This window comes from Centruroides sculpturatus, unplaced genomic scaffold, assembly GCF_000671375.1.
Source record: "Centruroides sculpturatus isolate CEXI.00-Female unplaced genomic scaffold, Cexi_2.0 scaffold2503, whole genome shotgun sequence".
Lineage (NCBI taxonomy): Eukaryota > Metazoa > Arthropoda > Arachnida > Scorpiones > Buthidae > Centruroides > Centruroides sculpturatus.
Genome location: NW_019386598.1, coordinates 1 through 18,506, shown reverse-complemented (window position 1 = coordinate 18,506; position 18,506 = coordinate 1). Strand labels below are relative to the sequence as shown.

General features: G+C 46.4%; 8 protein-coding genes and 1 pseudogene across 8 annotated transcripts; all 9 read right to left on the bottom strand.

The window, feature by feature from the left end:
- Positions 1–350: 350 nt before the first annotated feature.
- On the bottom strand, positions 351–1,276 carry LOC111615388 (fructose-bisphosphate aldolase-like). The gene is given in 1 exon segment (XM_023356803.1): positions 351–1,276. A coding segment is annotated over 1 exon segment (867 nt). The 5' UTR covers positions 1,218–1,276.
- Positions 1,277–1,595: 319 nt separating this feature from the next.
- On the bottom strand, positions 1,596–2,279 carry LOC111615387 (annotated as a pseudogene).
- A 2,513-nt stretch (positions 2,280–4,792) lies between these two features.
- LOC111615386 (uncharacterized ABC transporter ATP-binding protein YvfR-like) lies at positions 4,793–5,572 on the bottom strand. Its single transcript, XM_023356801.1, has one exon. It carries the CDS (start codon positions 5,570–5,572, stop codon positions 4,793–4,795), a length of 780 nt encoding a protein of 259 aa, XP_023212569.1.
- Positions 5,573–5,594: 22 nt separating this feature from the next.
- LOC111615385 (arginine--tRNA ligase-like) lies at positions 5,595–7,175 on the bottom strand. Its single transcript, XM_023356800.1, has one exon. The coding sequence runs from the start codon at positions 7,173–7,175 to the stop codon at positions 5,595–5,597; it is 1,581 nt and encodes a 526-aa protein (XP_023212568.1).
- A 1,355-nt stretch (positions 7,176–8,530) lies between these two features.
- On the bottom strand, positions 8,531–10,331 carry LOC111615384 (pyrimidine-nucleoside phosphorylase-like). Its single transcript, XM_023356799.1, has 2 exons — positions 9,693–10,331; positions 8,531–9,635 (listed from the first exon to the last, which is right to left on the bottom strand). Exons 1-2 carry the CDS (start codon positions 10,329–10,331, stop codon positions 8,691–8,693), a joined length of 1,584 nt encoding a protein of 527 aa, XP_023212567.1. The 3' UTR covers positions 8,531–8,690.
- Positions 10,332–10,518: 187 nt separating this feature from the next.
- Positions 10,519–11,614, bottom strand: LOC111615382 (30S ribosomal protein S2-like). The gene is given in 1 exon segment (XM_023356798.1): positions 10,519–11,614. A coding segment is annotated over 1 exon segment (1,014 nt). The 5' UTR covers positions 11,533–11,614.
- A 1,275-nt stretch (positions 11,615–12,889) lies between these two features.
- On the bottom strand, positions 12,890–13,564 carry LOC111615381 (glycerol-3-phosphate dehydrogenase [NAD(P)+]-like). Its single transcript, XM_023356797.1, has one exon. The coding sequence runs from the start codon at positions 13,562–13,564 to the stop codon at positions 12,890–12,892; it is 675 nt and encodes a 224-aa protein (XP_023212565.1).
- Positions 13,565–13,572: 8 nt separating this feature from the next.
- LOC111615380 (GTPase Der-like) lies at positions 13,573–14,488 on the bottom strand. The gene is given in 2 exon segments (XM_023356796.1): positions 13,573–14,393; positions 14,467–14,488. Coding segments are annotated over 2 exon segments (843 nt in total).
- Positions 14,489–16,953: 2,465 nt separating this feature from the next.
- Positions 16,954–17,904, bottom strand: LOC111615379 (PTS system N-acetylglucosamine-specific EIICB component-like). The gene has a single exon (XM_023356795.1). The coding sequence runs from the start codon at positions 17,902–17,904 to the stop codon at positions 16,954–16,956; it is 951 nt and encodes a 316-aa protein (XP_023212563.1).
- Positions 17,905–18,506: the final 602 nt, after the last annotated feature.

The following is an 18,506-nucleotide window of genomic DNA, read 5'->3' as shown; positions in this document are numbered from 1 at the left end:
GAAGCAAAGCGGCTAAATCGTGGCCGCGGTACGATGTGCGTCCCACGACTCGCTGGTATTGATCGCTAGTTTCGATTTGAAAGCGCAAAGTCTGCCCGCTGATTAAAGCGCTTAAGTAAACCTTGGCCGCGTTCGCGAGTTGGCGCAGACGAGCGCTGTTGGCGCTCAGTTCGGGCGTGTTCACGGCGTGAATCCGGTAGTTTTGACCATTCACATCCATAAAAGTGTCTCCGTCTCAAACGTGGGCGACTTGAACCATGAGCGTCATTTTTTCAAAACGTCCGATTTTAAAAAAATGGTTTCCACCCACTAAAAGCAAGCCGAGTCCACTTAAAGCCAAAATGCGTAACTTAAGCTTTGCGTTGCGAGCCAAAGAGCGTAATCTTATCCTGGACAACTTTTTTAATCGCTTCGTAGCCTGGTTTGAGCAACTTGCGCGGGTCGTAGTTGCGACCCACTTTAACTTGACCTTGTAAAACAAACTGTTCAATCGCCAGAGCGTTCGCAATTTGGAGCTCGGTGTTGACATTGACTTTGGCAATGCCCAGTTTGATCGCAGCTTTAATTTGGTCGCTGGGAATCTCCGACCCGCCGTGTAAAACTAGCGCCTTGCCGTCGGCTTTTGATTTGAGCAGTTCCAACGTTTTAAAGTCCAAGCCTTTTCAATCGCTGGGATAACGTCCGTGAATGTTGTTAATCCCGGCCGCAATCATATCGGCGCCGATGTGAGCCATCTGAGCGACCTGGTCGGGATCGGCTAGTTCGCCCGTGCCAATCACTCCGTCTTCTTCGCCGCCGATCGAACCAACTTCCACTTCTACCGAGACGTCTTGATGCTGAGCCAACTTAACGATTTCCTTGGATAGATGCAAGTTTTCCTCAAAAGGTAAGTTGGATCCGTCAAACATAACCGATGTCCAGCCCATGTTGATTGCCAGTTTAGCGGCTTCGTATGAACCGTGATCAAGGTGCAAAACCACCGGCACTTTAATTGCTAAATCTTCAACCAAACCGCTCACCAAGTTAAAAACCGTTTGGTAGCCGCCCATGTAGTTAATCGCGCCCTCGGAAGTGCCTAAAATGATCGGCGAATCCATCGCTTGGGCCGTTTCTAAAATTGCTTTAGTCCACTCTAAGTTATTGATGTTGATGTGCGGAACCGCGTAGTGGCGTTTGACCGCTTTTTGAATAATTTGTTTAGCGTTGACTAGGGGCATGAAATTCCTTTGCAACCGGATCGGTTTACTTAATTATAGCAACCCCCTTAAGTTGGCGAAGACCGCTTGGCACGAGTAGTTACTCGTTATTTTCGGGAACGCGGATGCGAGTTTTCTTAATTTGCTCGTAACTTAAACGTTTTGTCAAACCCCAGTGGTTTTCGTTTTGGCGGACAAAATCACCGTCCACCGTCAGCATGTAGTAAAGTTCGCCGATTTTTTTCTTTTCAAATTCATCGCTTTTTAATTCGGTCGGATTTTTAGACCACTTGGCGGCCATGGTCTTTTTTAAACTCGCCCAAATTTCTTGGAAACTGAGCGTTTTATGTTCGGTCAACAGTTCTTTAACGACTTCGTAAATGGTTGGCATTTTTTCTCCTAGGCAGCTAATAGTTTGGTGTAATCGTCACCGATGTGGTGGATAGTAATTAAGAGGGCTTCGATTGAGCGGGCTTTAATTTTGTCCCAAGGGATCACCACGTCGGCGTCTTTTTTAGTCGGTGATATAAATTTTTCGTACGAGGGCTGGACGTGCTCAAGCCAGCGTTTTCCGACGCTGTCAAGACTGCGGCCTCTTTCCTTAGTGTCGCGGATAATCCGGCGCCACAAGCGCGTGTCAGCCGGCGTATCAACGAAAATCTTGAAATCAGCCAACTTAGTTAACTCGGGATCGTAAAAAGTAAATAAACCTTCAAAAATAACGATTTCTTTGGGTTCTAGCCAAGTTTGGCCAACCGCCTGGTGAGCGACAAAGTCATAAATTGGAATTTGCACTTTTTGGCCTTTTTTCAAGGTCAGCAAAGTTTTCTTCATCAGTTTAAAGTCCATCGAACTAGGCAGATCAAAGTTAACATTGCTGTGGCGTGAACCGCGGTAAAACGAGTCTTGAGCTACTAAAATAGCGCGGTTTTTAAAGTGGTCGATGATTTGTCGCGAAAGAGTCGTTTTTCCCGACGCAGAACCTCCGGCCACAAAAATGATTTTAGGTTCCATAAGATAAAGTTTAGCAAAATAAGCGCTAACTTAACTCCCGTCCGGCCGGGTTTTGAGACGGTAAAAACTGACTACGGCTGGGATCGTGCTCATCAGCAAGACCACCACGATAATTAGGAACTGGATTAAGCCCGAAATCGTGCTCGCTTGGTTAAAACCAGTCATGTCAACTACCGCTGCGATCACGATGTAAAGACCTCCGCCGTAAAAAACTAGCAAACTGAAAAGCGCGTAAAGCGGGAAAAATTTCCGCCTTTCAACTTCGACTGTCTGGGTCTTGCGGTTGATTAAACAACCCAAAACGATCGTCGCCAAAATGATGAACGTGATGAGCGATGAGTAGTTAAGTAAAACGTCGGCAAATTGAAAAAGTTTCCCGCTCGCTCCGTAAGTAGCCTCGGGTCAATGACTCTGGTCTTGGTAACCTAAAATGCCGACTAAGCCAAAAATCACGAAAAAAACGCTCGTCGTAATTAAAAGGTAAAGCCAAGCCGCGTGAAACTGCTGACGAGCCGACAAGCTTTGGTAACTACGACCGTAAACCACTCGGGCCAATTTAACGATATCTCAGCCGTCGCTACCTTGACTGAGTTGACGGTACTGGTAGGGGCTAGCCACGACGTAGCCGTTGACAATCCCCAAAATTCCCACGCCGATGCAAATGTCAAAAAAATGTCTTAACCAAAGCGGCATATCAATCCCCTGGTGGGTACCGTCGCGCGAACCTAAGTTAAAAGCGATCGATAAAAACATGTAGATGGCGGTGATCGCCACTAAACCTCACACTAAAACTCCACCCACTTTGCGTGGGTTTCTGAGGTTTTGCTTGAGAGCCCCGACCGTGTAAAAACCGTCGTAAGCAAAGCAAATGGCCGGCAAACCTGCGATTAAAACGATTCAGCGGCTCGTGCCGCTTAGTCCGACGGGTAATTTCTTTCTCCAAAATTGATCCCGAACCCAAGTTACCCACTTGGGTTAAAGCGAGAATGGGAATTAGAACTAGGGGCACCATTTGGACGGCCGTTGTGATTCACTGCATGTATTCGCCCAGCCGCAAAGAAAAAAAGTTGGCGCCCATAAATCAGAGAAAAAACCCGAAAGCCACCGCCCAAATAAAGTAACTGTTTTTGACGATCGGAGTGTCAATGAAGTTAAGACTTGAAGCCGCGTAAAGGGCGAGGGCAAAAATTGAAACCGGCACAAAAAAATACTTGTTGTAATTGACGGCGGCTTTGTGGAAAATCGGGTGGGTGAAAACGCGCGTTCAGCCGAGAATGCCAGTCGCATTTTTAACGCTTGTCACTTCTAAGAGCGCTCCGCCGAGCATGATAATCGCTAACGCAGCGACTAGTCAAGTGATGAGCACCAAAACTAAGTTGCCGTGGGCCATGGCGCTCAGTTCTTTGTTTTTAAAAAAAATGCCCGCTCCGATGGTGGTGGCGATAATTAAAATGACGGCCGAAAAAAAACTGATCTTTTTTTGGTGGTGAAACAAATTAACCTCTTGTGCAAACGCCCTTAACCACGGTTACTCCAAGTGAAGCGTCGGATTGAAAAGTAGAGCGAACCGATGATCAAAGGTCAAATGTAAACGTAAGCAACGATCGGCTCCCAAGCGCGGTAAATGACCTCTTTGCCTAAGTTTCAAACTCGAAAGTCGTACTGACCGTCGGCGTTAGGAATGGGGTGGAAATCGTTTTTAAGAGCGAGTTCAACCAAGCGGCCAAAAGTTAATCCTGGCAATTGGGAATTAGTGATTTCATTATTGTCTAAAAGTCACTGAATGATGTTTAAAATGGAACCGATTTTCTCCATTTTAATTTCTTCGTAAACAAAGGGATTGCCGGTAAATATTTCCGGACCGCTGAAAGTTACCGAAATTAGCATCGTGGTGTAGCGAAACGGAAAAAGGTACGAGATGTAGTTCATGATCGGCTTGGTAATAAGCACGTTCATGGCGATAAACTGACCTGACAAAAAAGCGGCCGGAAAGTAGATTAGCATTCCGATTGCGTTAGCTTGGTTAGTGGTGCGTGAAAACGAGGCAATTAGAAAACCAAGCACAATTGAGAGAAAGATGTTGAGCAAATTGCCGTAGATAAAACCAAGCGCCGAGTAAGGATCGGTTAGACCGTTAAATAAATCCCAATCTAGGTGTCTTAGGTAAGCAAAAACCATCAGCACAAACATCGAAATAATTAGCTGACAGAGGAAAAACAAAATCGTGGCAACGGTAAAATCGCCTTTTTTAACCGGCGCGGCGCCGATTCTCTTTAAAATCACCGAAGTTTTCAACTCTAAAATTGAGTGTGGGAGTCCCGTGATTCCCATTGACATGGTTGTCATCGACAACATGCCGGGCAAAACAAGGCGCGGCTCCATGAATGAGGACAAAATTGTGTAGAGCAAAATCGGAAAAATAAAGTTTAAAAACGGTCCGTAAAAAGACTTGTAGTAGTACTTAAAAAGGAGACGAAAAATCGCGATTTTTCCACCTTTTCGATCGTGTTTGAGAAAGTGGAACTTGGGGTGGGGAACTTTAGTAGATTTCTCGTCCAAAACTATCGGGCCTTGTTTCACAGTTAAGCACCTTTCTTGAGGGGGTCGCTTGGCGAAGCGAGCTTTTTCTTAAGCAAACGCTCCCGAGCTTTTTTTCTAGCTTCTAAAAACTTAACCACGTAAGCTCTCAGCGAACCATGTTCTTGAACAATCTCCGACAAAGATCCATCATAATGGATTTTACCGTCATCAAGCAAAATCACCCGCTTACACAGTCGTTCAATTTCGGACATGTTGTGTGAAATTAAAAACGTGGTCATCTTCTTTTCAATCAGGTATTTTTCCACGTAGTTGAGAATTTCTTCCCGGGCCGAGATGTCAAGACCGGTTGATATTTCGTCCAAAACGACTACTTCGGGGTTGTGGATGACCGCTAGTAAAACGTTGATTTTTTGCAGTTGACCGCCTGAAAGTCCCTTCGCTTTTTTGTGGTAAAACTCATCGACTTGGAAAATGTGGAGCATGTTAAGTAGCTCTCGGCGTGAGATAGTCGAACCGTAAATATCAAGTTGGAAATTAATCACGTCTTTAACCGTCAGACCTTCGGGATAAGAAGAGTCTTGGAACTGGATGCCCATTTTTTCCTGCGGAGTTCGTTTGTAGGGAAAGTGGTAGATAATTTTGCCTTTGGTCGGTTTAGTAATCCCGACGATTTGTTCAACCAGAGTGGTTTTCCCAGCGCCGTTTTGACCAATCACGCCGACTCTTTCGCCCTGGTGAACCACAAACGAAATGTTGTCGTTGGCGATCTTTTGTTTGTAAATTTTAGTGATGTTTTGAACTTCAATCACGACTTTGTTCATGCTCATTCAATTCTACCAAAGTTTACATTTGGTCCGGAGCGTTAACGCCAATCAGCGCTAATCCAGTCGCTAAAACTTGTTTAACAGCTTTGACCAGCGCCAGCAGTTCGCTTTCACGTTCGGAGTTAATGATCCGGGTTTCGCTGTAAAACTGGTTAAACAGTCGCGCCAGAGCGACTAAGTACTGCGGCAAAAGGTGAACTTTGTGGTTGTCAGCGATCGTCACGATTAGTTCGGGAAACTCGCTGATTAAGTTAATCAGTTGATTTTCCTTGCCCTCCAGGTAAGCGCCGACTTGGGGTGGACAGTTACCTTTAACTAGCAGTTGGCGCGCCCGGGCGTGACTGTACTGAACCATGTAAACTAAGTTATCCGAATTAGCGCTAGTTACCAAATCCAAGTTAATGTCAACTTGGGTCGTGTTAGCTCGGCTAATCAAGTAAAACCGGGCTGCATCCCGACCAATTGTCTTGACTAGCTCTTCCAGCGTAAAAGCCACTCCTTTGCGTTTGGACATTTTAAGTTCCTGGCCGCCCTGGATCAAACGCACCATTTGGATAATGATGATGTCCAGTTTATCCGACGCTAAGCCGAGCTGGTTAAGACTAATCTTAACCCGCTTAACGTAGCCGATGTGGTCTCCGCCCCAAACATCGATCAGTTCGTCATAACCTCGTTTTAGTTTAACGCTGTGGTAAGCGATGTCCGAGGCAAAGTAAGTAAAACTGCCGTCGCTTTTAATTAGCACCCGGTCTTTATCGTCGCCAAACTTAGTCGTTCTAAGCCACAAAGCGCCGCCTTGGCGGTAAGTATCGGGCATACTTTCTAAGGCCGGAATGACTAACTTCTGATCGTAAAGATCTTGCTCATAGTAGTAGCGATCCATCTTGACTCCGATCAGTTCCAAGTGTTGCTTGATTTTTTCAATCATGAAATTTTCAGCGATTTTCGCGAATTCCTCTTTGACTTGATTGGCCGGCAATTTAAGATACTTCTCGCCCGAACTTTGGACTATTTGCTCGGCTAAGTGAATAATTTCTGGACCTCGGTATGCCTCTTCGGGCAGCTCGGCCGACTTAGACAAAGCTTGCAAATAGCGCACGTAGAGCGACTCGGCTAAGACTTTCATTTGAACGCCGACATTATTGACGTAGTACTCCTGATCAACGCGGTTGCCAGCAAACTTTAAGACACTGCTGAGCGTCGCGCCCAGAGCAGCGTTACGGGCGTGGCCGACGTGAAGATAACCAGTCGGGTTGACCGAAACGTATTCAACGTTCACGTACTTAGACTGCTGACCGCGACCGTAGTTTGGCCCCTCGTCTAAAACTTGCTGGATTTGCAAGGCTAAAGAGTTGGGGTTAAGGTAAAGATTAATAAAACCCGGCTTAGCTACTTCGGCACGAGCGATAAAACTCGCGCTCAAATTGGCAATTATTTGCTGGGCAACATCGAGCGGATTGGCGTTAATTTTCTTGGCTAATTTCATGGCCAAGTTGGTGGCAAAATCGCTTCGACCGCGACTAGGAGTTAGTTCAACACTTTCCGAGTAGCCTAACTGCTGGGCGGCGGTCTCTAGCGCCTGAATCACTTTCTGTTTCATCGCGTTAACTCCTTTTCTTGAGGGCTGGTTTGAGATTGAGGTGGTATTCGTCAAGTTGCTGATCGGCAATTTCGCTCGGCGCATCTTCCATCACGGCGTGGCCAGTGGCGTTTTTCGGGAAGGCGATCACATCTCTAATCGACTGGCTGTTAGTTAAAATCATCGCCAACCGGTCAATCCCCAGCGCAATTCCGCCGTGGGGTGGNGAACAAACTGCGCTCGCGAAACTCGCTAAAACCGTAGAGTGTGTCCTGGTAGTCGTTACGACAACGGTAAATGTAAACTTTCTGGATTTTGTGGCGCGTGAATTTACTCCCGTCAGCTACGTAAATTATTTCTCCGCTGTAGCGCGATTCTAAAACGATGTGTAAACTGCCGACCGAGACAACTTTACCAATCCGGTATATTTCCATTTTGTTTCCCCATAGAAGATTGGTCAAACCGAGGGAAAACTTAATTTTTATTTTGTGCCAAAAAGTCGGTCGCCCGCATCACCCAGCCCAGGAATGATGTATTTGTGCTCGTCTAAGTGAGAGTCTTTGGCCGCTAAAAAAATGTCAACTTGAGGGTGGTGCTTTAAGACGTTATCGATTCCCTCTTGCGAACCAACGATTGAAAGCAGAGAGATTTTGTGGAAACCATTTTTACGGATGCTCGCGATCGCATCAACGGCTGAGTTGCCCGTGGCAAGCATCGGATCGACGATAATAACTTGCGCATCTAGATCTACTTTGGGCATCTTGTAAAAATATTCCACCGCTTGAAAAGTTTGGCTGTCGCGGTAAATTCCGATGTGCCCGATACGGGCCTGGGGAATTAGGTGTTCGATGGCGCTAACCATCCCCAGTCCAGCCCGCAAAATTGGCACGATCACAATTTCTTTGTCAAAGTCTAAACCTTTGGCTCGGGTGCCAGTCGGCGTGTTAACCCACTTTGTTTTACCGCGGTATTTTCGCAAAACTTCGTAAACCATTAACGATGCGAGTTGGCTCAAATTTTTGCGAAAAGGTAGGTGCGAAGTGTTAACATCGCGCATTTTAGTCAGTTTGATTTTAATCAGAGGATGATTGAGTACTTTTACCACGGCTAATTCTGAACTAATCTTAACAAATTACTTTTTCTCAGTCCCAACAATTGTAAGTGCCGACCAAAAGTTAACTAAATTTTGACCAAAACCATCGGCTCAGACTGGTAACCTTTCCCGACTCGGTAAGCGTCAGTTAGAAGATCAACTTGTCAACCATGGATCGGTTTTGATGAATAAAGCGTAAAAAGCAAGTCGCCTTTTTTAACTCGGTCACCCGACTTGCGGTGCAAATAAATGCCAGCGTCATAATCGATTGCTTGGTCCTTGGTTTCCCGGCCGGCTCCTAATTTCATGGCCGCGGTGCCGAACTTAACGGCACTAACAATGTTGAGCACGCCCGCGCTCGTCGCTAAAACCGGCTGACTGTACTTAGGTCGTCAAAAGTTGTCCGAGTTAAGTAGCTCAAGATCCGCGCCTTGACGCGCCATTCACTCTTTGAACTTGTTGAGCGCCCGTCCGCTTGTAATCACCTGGTCAACTTGCTGACGAGCTTGTTCGGCGCTGAGTGAGGGACGTGCTTGGCGTAAAAGCGTCTGACTTGATGAGCGAATTAATTCGTCTAAATCTGGGATCGCTTGACCGCTTAAATATTGGATCGCCTCTAAAACTTCGATCCGATTTCCGATCGCTTTTCCAAGCGGTTTGCTCATGTTAGAAATTTCAGCTCGCACGTTTTTACCGAGCTCCTGACCAATCTTGATCATTAGTTCGGCTAACTTTTTAGCCGCCGGTACGTCTTTCATAAAACTGCCATCGCCGCACTTAACGTCCAGCAAAATGGCGTCGGCACCAGTGGCAATTTTCTTGGACATCACCGAAGCAGTCATGAGCGCAATCGATTCGACCGTAGCGGTCACATCGCGGAGTGCGTAAATTTTCTTGTCGGCCGGCACGATATTGTCGCTGGGGCCAATTAGAGCAATTTTGATCTCCTTAACTTGCCGAATAAATTCGGAGTTGGACAAATTGATTTTGTAACCCGGAATTGACATCAGTTTGTCAGCCGTACCGCCGGTGTAGCCAAGACCGCGACCTGACATCTTAGCAAAACTAACTCCGAGGCTGGCCATGACGGGTCCGATGATTAAACTAACTTTGTCGCCCACTCCGCCGGTCGAATGTTTGTCAACGACCGGACCACTGACCGAAGACAAGTCCAGTACATCGCCCGAGCGTGCCATCGCCATGGTCAAGGCGCTTGTTTCCAAGACGTCTAGACCTTGGAACATGACCGCCATTAAAAAGGCGGCCATTTGGTAATCGGGCAGATCGCCGTCTACATAACCTTTAACTAAATGCCCAATTTCAGAACTGGTCAGTTTTTGGCCAGTCCGTTTTTTTTCGATTAAGTCAACTGCGTTCATAGCGACAAGCTTTTAACGTTTACTAGAACCGTCGGTTTTTTCGTGGCCCTTCATTTGCTGCTGAACTTCGGAAACAAAGTCGCAAGATTTGTGAATCATGCCTTGACCAACTTCCATCCTGTACATCGCTTTAGCTTCAGCGTTGTGGTTTTTTAAGTAAGTTTTAACGGGCATTTTTTCCATCACAAATTCCTGGTCCACTAAGGTAAGCTCAGCCAACTTTTTACTCAGCATGCCTTGAGCAATTTGGTCTTTGATCTGATCGGGTTTACTTTTTAAGACCGGCGAATCTTTAATTTCTTGGCGGAGTTGCTCAAGGTCGCCGCTCGGCACGCTGTTAACGTCTAGATAAGCTGGGTTCATCGACGCCACGTGCATGGAAACGTTGCGGGCCACTTGGTCATTGCCACCCTTAGTCACCACGACCGCCCCGATTTTCCGGTTGGTGTGCAAGTAGACTCCGTAACTTTGACCGCTTTCCTTCTGAATCTCAACTAGACGACGCAGAGCAATTTTTTCGCCTAAAGTTGCTCTGAGACTGGTGATCATTTCCTCAATGCTCTGACCGTCCGAGTTTTTGATTTTCAGCGCGGTTTCTACGCTCGGATGGGCGTCCTTAATGAGCGTGATGCCGATCTGGTCAACGACGGCTAAAAATTCTGGGTTTTGGGCAACAAAATCGGTTTGACTATTGACTTCAAACATGACAATTTTGTTCTCATCGGAAATAATCGCAATCACTCCTTCAGCCGCGATCGCCGATTCTTTTTTGGCCGCCTTGCTGATGCCGGCTTTTCTGAGAAACTCAACCGCTTTGTCAAGGTCTCACTTAGTTGATTCAAGCGCTTTTTTACAATCTAAAAACCCGGCGTGAGTCATTTCTCTGAGTCGTTTAATTTTCTCGATTTGTTCCATCTTGATCACTCTCTTTCTCGGTTTTCGGCTCGGCAGTTTGACCGGTAGTCTCGCTCGGTGTAGCGGCCGTTTTTTCCTTCGGTTTTGAATAACCAGGCCGAGGATTATTTCTTAAGTTAGAACTACGGCGTCTTTGTTGACCAAAGCGTCCTCTACCTTGGCGCTCTTCCAGACGTTCACGCCGGTCTTCGGGTAAAGATACCGCGTCGTCGCCCTGGTAGGCGTAAAGCTGTTGACCGCCCTTAGCTTTAGCGATCGCGTCGGCCAAAATTGTGATGATCAATGTGACGGATTTGATCGAATCATCGTTAGCTGGAATGGCCACATCCACGAACGTCGGGTCGGCGTTAGTGTCAACGATTCCGATCACTTTCACCCCCAATTTACGAGCCTCGCGAACGGCAATTTTATCGTGGATCGGGTCGGCTACAATCATAATGTTAGGGCTGCTTTTCATCCGTCTAATTCCGACCAAGTTACGTCTCAGTTTTTCTAACTCCTTAGCGTACTTAAGCCCCTCCTTTTTGGTGTAACCCGCGTAGTCGTTGCTCGCTTTTTGCTCCAAATCTTCCATGTGTTTAACGCGCGAAAAAATTGTCTTAGCGTTAGTCAGCGTTCCGCCTAACCAGCGGTCAGCTACGTAGTGCGAATTGGTTCGGAGAGCGTTATTGCGGATCGTTTCGCGAGCTTGTTTGCGCGTTCCGACGAAAATAAAACTCGCTCCTTTGCTAGTTAATCTTTCAATTAAGGTGTAAGCAAATTCAAGCGCTTTCTTAGTTTTCTTGGTGTCAATGATGTGCATACCCTTTTTGGTAGCCGAAATGTAAGGCTTCATTTTCGGGTTTCACTTGTCCTTTTTGTGACCGAAATAAGTTCCCGCTTCAAGCAGTTTGTTGTGGGAAATAATTTCTGACTCGGGGCCAGTTTGATTTTCGTGAGTTTGGGGGCTGTTTTCGGCAGCGGTGTTGATGTCTGAATGGTCTTGGTGCATTTGATTCCTCGTTTTGTCTTCTTTACGACTCCAAACCCGGAACCTAGCTTTCAACTGGGCACGACCGAGCGAGCATCGTAAATGCTTTTATCTGTTGACTATTAGTTTAAAAAAGTATAGCATAGTCGCTAAAAATGGGTCAATTGACGAAATGTTCCAAAGTAGGGTGTGAAAACTTGGAAAAAGCGCGCTAATTCGGGGTTTTGGTGGGAGTTAATTATCAACCAAACGGCGCTTTTTTACCACGAGCAAAAAATTGCTTTGATCCATAAACTTCCGCTTGAAACAAAAATTTTCCAAACCGACCGGGCGCTTGTCAACAAAAGAGTCACAGACGCGGTCATAACCGCAAAATCCCGGGTCGATTACTACGGTTTGTGGCGGGGAAAATTCATCGCTTTTGAAGCCAAAAGCACCGTTTTAACCAGGTGGCACTCTCGGCAATTAAAAACCACCAACTGAATTATTTGCTGGAAGTTAAAAAGCTCGGGGGAATTAGTTTCTGCCTAGTTGCTTTTTTGACCGAGAACCGATTTTTTATGTTGCCGAGTGTTTGCTTGAGCACAAACCAAACCTCCCATTGAGATTTAACTCAGATGGAAAAAACGGCTTACGAAATTAGACTCCGCTACCCGGGTTACCTAGACTTAATAGATGGACTAAAATCGCTCGTCTGGGACGGTTAGCGCCCATGCCTTAACAGGTTGGCCAAAATTAAGCCACTAAATTTTTGAAATTTTTAGCGCTTTTAAACTTAGGAGCATTTTTAGCGGGTATCTGCATTTTTTTACCGGTGGCTGGGTTAATCCCAGTGCGAGCTGAACGTCTAATTTTTTCAAACGAACCTAAACCGCTCACGTGGACCTTACGACCTTTTTTGACATTACCGACGATAACTTCGACCAATTTGTTTACTACTTGCTCAACATCTGATTTGTAAAAATCTAGTTGTTCAGAGATTTTTTCAATTAACTCTGTTTTATTCATCATGCCCTTTCCAAAGTGAAAAACACCCTTTAAATTATAAGTCTTTACGGCTTGATTGGGAAATCGCCGCGCCCGATTCTAAACAATCTAAAATTGTCTGCGGATTGCGCTGGCGGTAAACTATTCCGTATAGAGCCTTACAAATTGGCAACTTCAGTTTCCGCTGGCGAGAAATTTTTTCGACCGCCTTAAGCGCTAATAGTCCTTCCACGGTTTGACTCGAATCGCGGCGGTTGTGGGCCAGTTTTAAACCAAAAGTGTAGTTGCGCGACTGACTAGAACTGGCGGTCAAAATTAAATCGCCAAGACCGCTCACTCCGTTAGCGGTTTTTTGCTTACCGCCCAGAGCCTTGACTAAAACGCTTAATTCTCAGAATCCCTGCGTCAAAACTACCGCCTGGGCGTTGAGTCCGTAGCCAAGACCCGCTAACAAACCGCTCGCGATGGCAACCACGTTTTTGTAAATAGCACCGACTTGGGCTCCAAGCGCGTCTTTTTCTAGAAAAATTTTAAGGTAGTCGTTAGAAAGCAAGGCTTGAATTTCGCGACTGAGTTTTTGATCGGAGGAAACGGCCGCTAAAAAGGTCAGTTTACGCTCAACGATTTCGCTCGCAAACGAGGGTCCATAAAGCGAAACAAGTCCGCGGAAAACCCGATCTTGCCTAATTTTCTGAGTTAGAAAAGCGTGGGCAGTCTGTGAACTGCCCGGGTAAAAACCCTTGGCTAAGTTAACGAGAATGGCGGTTTTTTTGACTCCGATGAGGTCGCTGATTTTTTGGTAGACTTCCCCCAACACCTTGGAGGGAACGGCTAAGAAAATGTGCCGCGCGTCTTGGACAGCTTCTGAAAGGTTGTCCGTGACTACTAAATTGCTAAACCGGTGATTTTGAAAATACCGCCGGTTGAACCCGCTTTTCAAATCGGTTAATTCCTGCTGATCAACTCCGTAAATCCAAACTGGCCCACCGTTTTTATCAACCACGGCTTGGGCAATCGCGCAACCCATTGCTCCGGTTCCGACCACCAAAATTTTTTGACCAGCCATACTTTTTATTATGCCTTTGATTGGCGTTTATTTTCTAATAAAAAACGAATCGGCACGCCTCACAAAGGATAAATTTCACGTATTTGGTTTTCAATGAAACGTAAGTAAGAAAAGTGGGCCAATTTTTTGTCGTTAACAAAAAGTTTGAAAGTCGGGGTTCTGGCTTGGACTTGCTGACCAAAAAATATTTCCAGTCTCTTTCCCCGGTAACTAGGCGCTGGTTTAATTGTTTGAACGTCATTGATTAAATCGTTGAGATGACGGGTGGGGATCTTTGTTTTTAAACCGCTTAGAATTTTGCCGAAAGTTTGACCGATTTGGTGAATTTTTTCTTTCCGCAACGCCGAAACGCAAACGACTGGGACCCACTTTAAAAAGGGTCATTTAGCCACTAAATTGCTTTGAAATTTAGCGCAACTAGTTTGAGAACTAACCAAATCCCACTTGTTGACCACGATTAAAAACGGTTTTTTTTCTTCCTCAACGTAACCAATGATGCGAGCATCAAAGTGGGCTAGGCGCTGACTGGCATCCAAAACTAACATCACAACCGTGGCGCTTTCTAGGGCTTGCTGAGTCCGCAGGTAAGCAAAGTAGGCTACGTCTTCTTCTAAACGTGACTTACGTCTTAAGCCAGCCGTATCAATAATTTCTACGTCCCGGCCGGCCAACTTTATTTTTTCGTTCACGGCGTCGCGAGTGGTGTGTTTTTGACTCGAAACGATTGAGCGATGCTGACCGCTTAAAACGTTGAGAAGCGATGATTTACCAACGTTAGTTTGACCTAGGATGACTAACTTAGGGCAGAGGTCGTCCGCCGCAGTCAATCCTTTTTTAAGGTGTGGCCGCAGTCAATCCCATACATCAGATGTGCCTATTCCGTGCAAAGCGGCGATTTCTACGATCGGATAACCAAGCGATCATAGTGACTGATCAAGCGGGGTGCTCTGCTCCATTTTATTGGCCAACACCAAAACTGGTCGACTAGTTTGCCGCAGCATTTTCGCCACTCGCAAGTCATCTTCAACCAAACTAACGCGTCCGTCAACCACGAAAAGAATTACATCTGCCTTAGCAATGGCAAACTCGGTTTGCTGGCTAATTTGATTGCTGTCAGGTTTAACTTCTAAACCCCCGGTGTCAACCAAAGTTAAAGTCGTTCCCTCGTGAACTACCTGGGCAAAATTGCGGTCCCGAGTCGTGCCCGGCCTAGAACTTGTGATTGCTTGACGCGTTTTACTAAGGCGGTTAAAAAGCGTTGATTTACCGACGTTAGGACGGCCCACAATCGCGATTAAGTTAGCCATTAGGCGGATTGAGTCCTAACTTGGTTTTAATGATTTGGTTGATCTTTTCGACAGTTTGTTCCACGCTTAAGTGAGAAGCATCTAACACTTGTACGCCGGGCACTTTCTGGAGCGGATCCAGCTGACGGTTTTGATCGCGGTGGTCTCGGGCTTGGATCTCAGCCAAAATTTGTTGGTAATTTGTTTCGTAACCGAGCGTTTTGTTTTGGTTAACCCGCCGCTGAGCACGAATTTCGGGTTTGGTGTCAAGGTAAACTTTAATCTCGGCCTGGGGTAAAACGCGAAAAGTGGTGTCGCGACCTTCGGCTATCAGACCTTTTTGCGAAGTGTACTTCTTGAGCACCGCGTTAACGTAATCGCGCACGAAATCAAGCGTTGAAAGTTGCGAAGCGAGTTGGGAAATTGCGTCTGAACGTAGTTGGTGGCTCACGTCTTTGCCTTCCATCCAAACTTTTTCGTGGCGACGAAGTTCAAACATTTGCGGATCAAGCAGTCCGCGGATGCGCTCGTGGTCGTCAAGCGGCGTTTGGGAATTTTGGATTTTAAGAGCCACGGCCCGGTAAAGCAGTCCGGTGTTTAAGTAAAAAAGCCCCCAAATTTGACTCAGGCGGTGAGCGACTGATGACTTGCCAGCTCCGCTTGGTCCATCAATTGCGACGCTAAAACTAGGGCGGGCAGTTGGAGCGGTAAAACTTTGGGAAGAAGTTACGTCGGCCTGGTTAGAAAATTGCTGGGTAAACTTTTGCTTGTTTTTTCCGCTGCGTAAGTCATTGATTAAATCGGTTAGACGTCCGAGTGAAAAATTTAAATCGCTGAAATCGACTTTTTTCTGAGAAAAACTGCGCTCGATTTTTTCAATTTCGGCGAGAATGACCGGTAAATTTGGACANGTAGTATTCAACGACTAAACTCTCGTTGATGTCGCGGTTCATTTCCGAGCGTTCGGGCCAGCGATCGTACTTGCCAACCAGTTTTTTGCGGCTAAGTCAACTAGCCGGTTGACGTGCTTCGATTGCTTCCTCAATGATGGCCACTTTTTGACTAGTTGGTTTAACTTCGATGCTTTGACCAACCTTAATCATCATGGACGGTATGTTGGCTTTTTGACCGTCAACCAAAAAGTGGTTGTGATTAACTAACTGACGAGCTTGTCGGCGGGTGCGGGCAAATCCCAACCGGTAAACAAGGTTATCTAACCTTGACTCAAGCGCAATTAAAAAGTTAGTGCCAGTGATTCCCTTACCTTTGGAAACTTTTTTAAAGGTGTTGCGAAACTGACGCTCGTTAATTCCGTAAAGATATTTTAACTTTTGTTTTTCGTAAAGGTGGAGTCCGTAATCAGACATCTTTTTACGGGATTGGCCGTGCTGACCGGGCGCGTATTCGCGCTGCTTACCCTTGGCAAATTCTTTGCCAGTTTCCAAAGTGGAAAATTTGTAGCGGCGCGACTTGCGAAAAACTGGACCAGTGTAACGTGACATATTTCTCCTTATTAGTTTAAAAAAGCATACAAAGATAACTTAACTCCCGAGGGACGATTTGTCTCGAATGCGTTCGCTGTTTAAGCTCAGTTACTGACAATCCTAACGTAGACAAATAACGTGATCCTAAGTGTTAAGTTGCTTAAATATGCTGAGAAAATTTTAACAAAAACCGGCACATGATCCAAATTTAAGACTGGCTTAAGTCAGCGTCTTTAAAGCGGATAATTTCGTCGTTGAGCGACTCAACCTGGGGACCGACGACCAGTTGAACGTGGGTGGGACTGACTTTCATAACGCCGAGAATGCCGAGCTGAGTCAACTTATCCTGGTCAACTTTGTCCGCGCTTTTAACGTCGTAGCGTAAACGAGTGGCGCAGTTTTGGAAATTAGTGATGTTTTCGTATCCGCCCAGCGCGGCGACGATGGCCGCGGTACGCGCTCTGATCGTTTCAACGCTTGGACTTGGCGCCGGCTCAGTCTCCTGACTGACCAAGATTAAATTACTTGCTCGTCCCGGAGTAGCAAAATTGAACTGTCCGATCGCCCACGAGCTTCCAAAGTAGTAAAACAATGCGCACGCTAAGCCGATCACAAAAATTCAACCTGGGTTAGCTAACACTGCGCTTAGACCGCTCAAGTTGGCGTTGATAATTTCGATTGACTTGGGAATTGATAGCAGGTAGTCAATTAATCCGGCGCTAAAACCAAACCCTAACTGAATCCCGAAAAGTCCGGTGATAAAGGCGAAAAGACCACCCATCACAGCGTGGGCAACAAATAGAGGTGTCGCCGCAAACAAAAAGGCAAATTCGATCGGCTCGGTGATGCCAGTCAGCATTGAAACAAAAGCCGCTCCGCCTAGCATAGCCAGCACTTGTTGTTTTTGGACGCGATCTTGCGCTTTACGATGGATCGCCAACACTAAGGCCGGCAGTCCAAACATCATCATTGGGAAAAACCCGGACTGAAATGTTCCGGCGGTATTGCCCGCGGCCACTCCAGAAATAAAAATGTTAATGTCGCCCTGAACTAGATTACCAAATTGATCGGTGTGTTCGCCGAGTTGGAACCAAAACATGGTGTTTGGAATGTGGTGGAGTCCGAAGGGAATTAGTAAACGGTTGATCAAAACGTAAATCCCCATGATACCCGCGTTGGTGTAACGCTGTCCAGTGGCACTAGAAAGAAACAGAGAAAACCGGTAAATCAAGTAACCTATCCAAGGATAAATCACCGCGTAAGCGACGCCCAAAATTAAAACGCTCAAAATCGACAAGACCGGTATTAAGCGGCGCCCTGAGAAAAACCCCAGCACCTTTGGTAAAACGGCGCCGTTAAAACGGTTGTAAAGCCAAGCGACTAAACCACCGGCGACGATTCCGTTGAGAACGTTTTCGGCTAAGATTGCATCGTATTTGGAACCAAAAATCCGGTGGAACCCGCTCGTCGAAGGATCGGCGCCCGCAGCTAAGGAAAAGTTAATTGAGCCGTAAATTTTGTCAGGCAAATCAACCCCATCGCTTCGCATTAAAACCGCTAGAAGGGCCATGCCTAGAAAAGCGCTCAGAGCCGCTTCGCCGCGGTTATCTTTGGTCAAGCCAAAACCCACTCCAACCGCAAAAATGATCGGTAAATTAGCAAAAACAATGTTGCCAGCGCCAAAAATCACTTGGTGCACAAAAGCGCTAAAAGGCGTGTCCTGGGGCACCTGGGCACCGATACGTAAAAACAGCGCCGCGATCGGTAGAACCGCGATCGGAAACATCAAAGCTTTGCCAATCCGACCTAGGGAAGCGACTACGCGCGCTAGACTAAAGTGAGCGGAAATGGTTTTAGCCATGACTCACCTGCTTAGTAGTTCGCTTACTATGAACAGCTACGCCCACGGTGGTAAAGATTGCCGCTGTCAAAAATAAGACAAAAACGAGCGCTAAACCGGCCTGAATGTTTTGAACAATCTGAGCCGCTAAAGTTGGAACGGTTGGTCACTCTGCCAAATGTCAAACCGGCACCTCTTGCCAGTCGCCGTTTTGATCGGCCAAAATTACCAAGTTACCCAGCGGAGCTCGCTCGCCAGTCAAATCGTAGTGTAAATTGGCTGACCGATGGGTTAAAAGATCAGCGAGTGTTTTAACGCCTTTGATCGGCTGG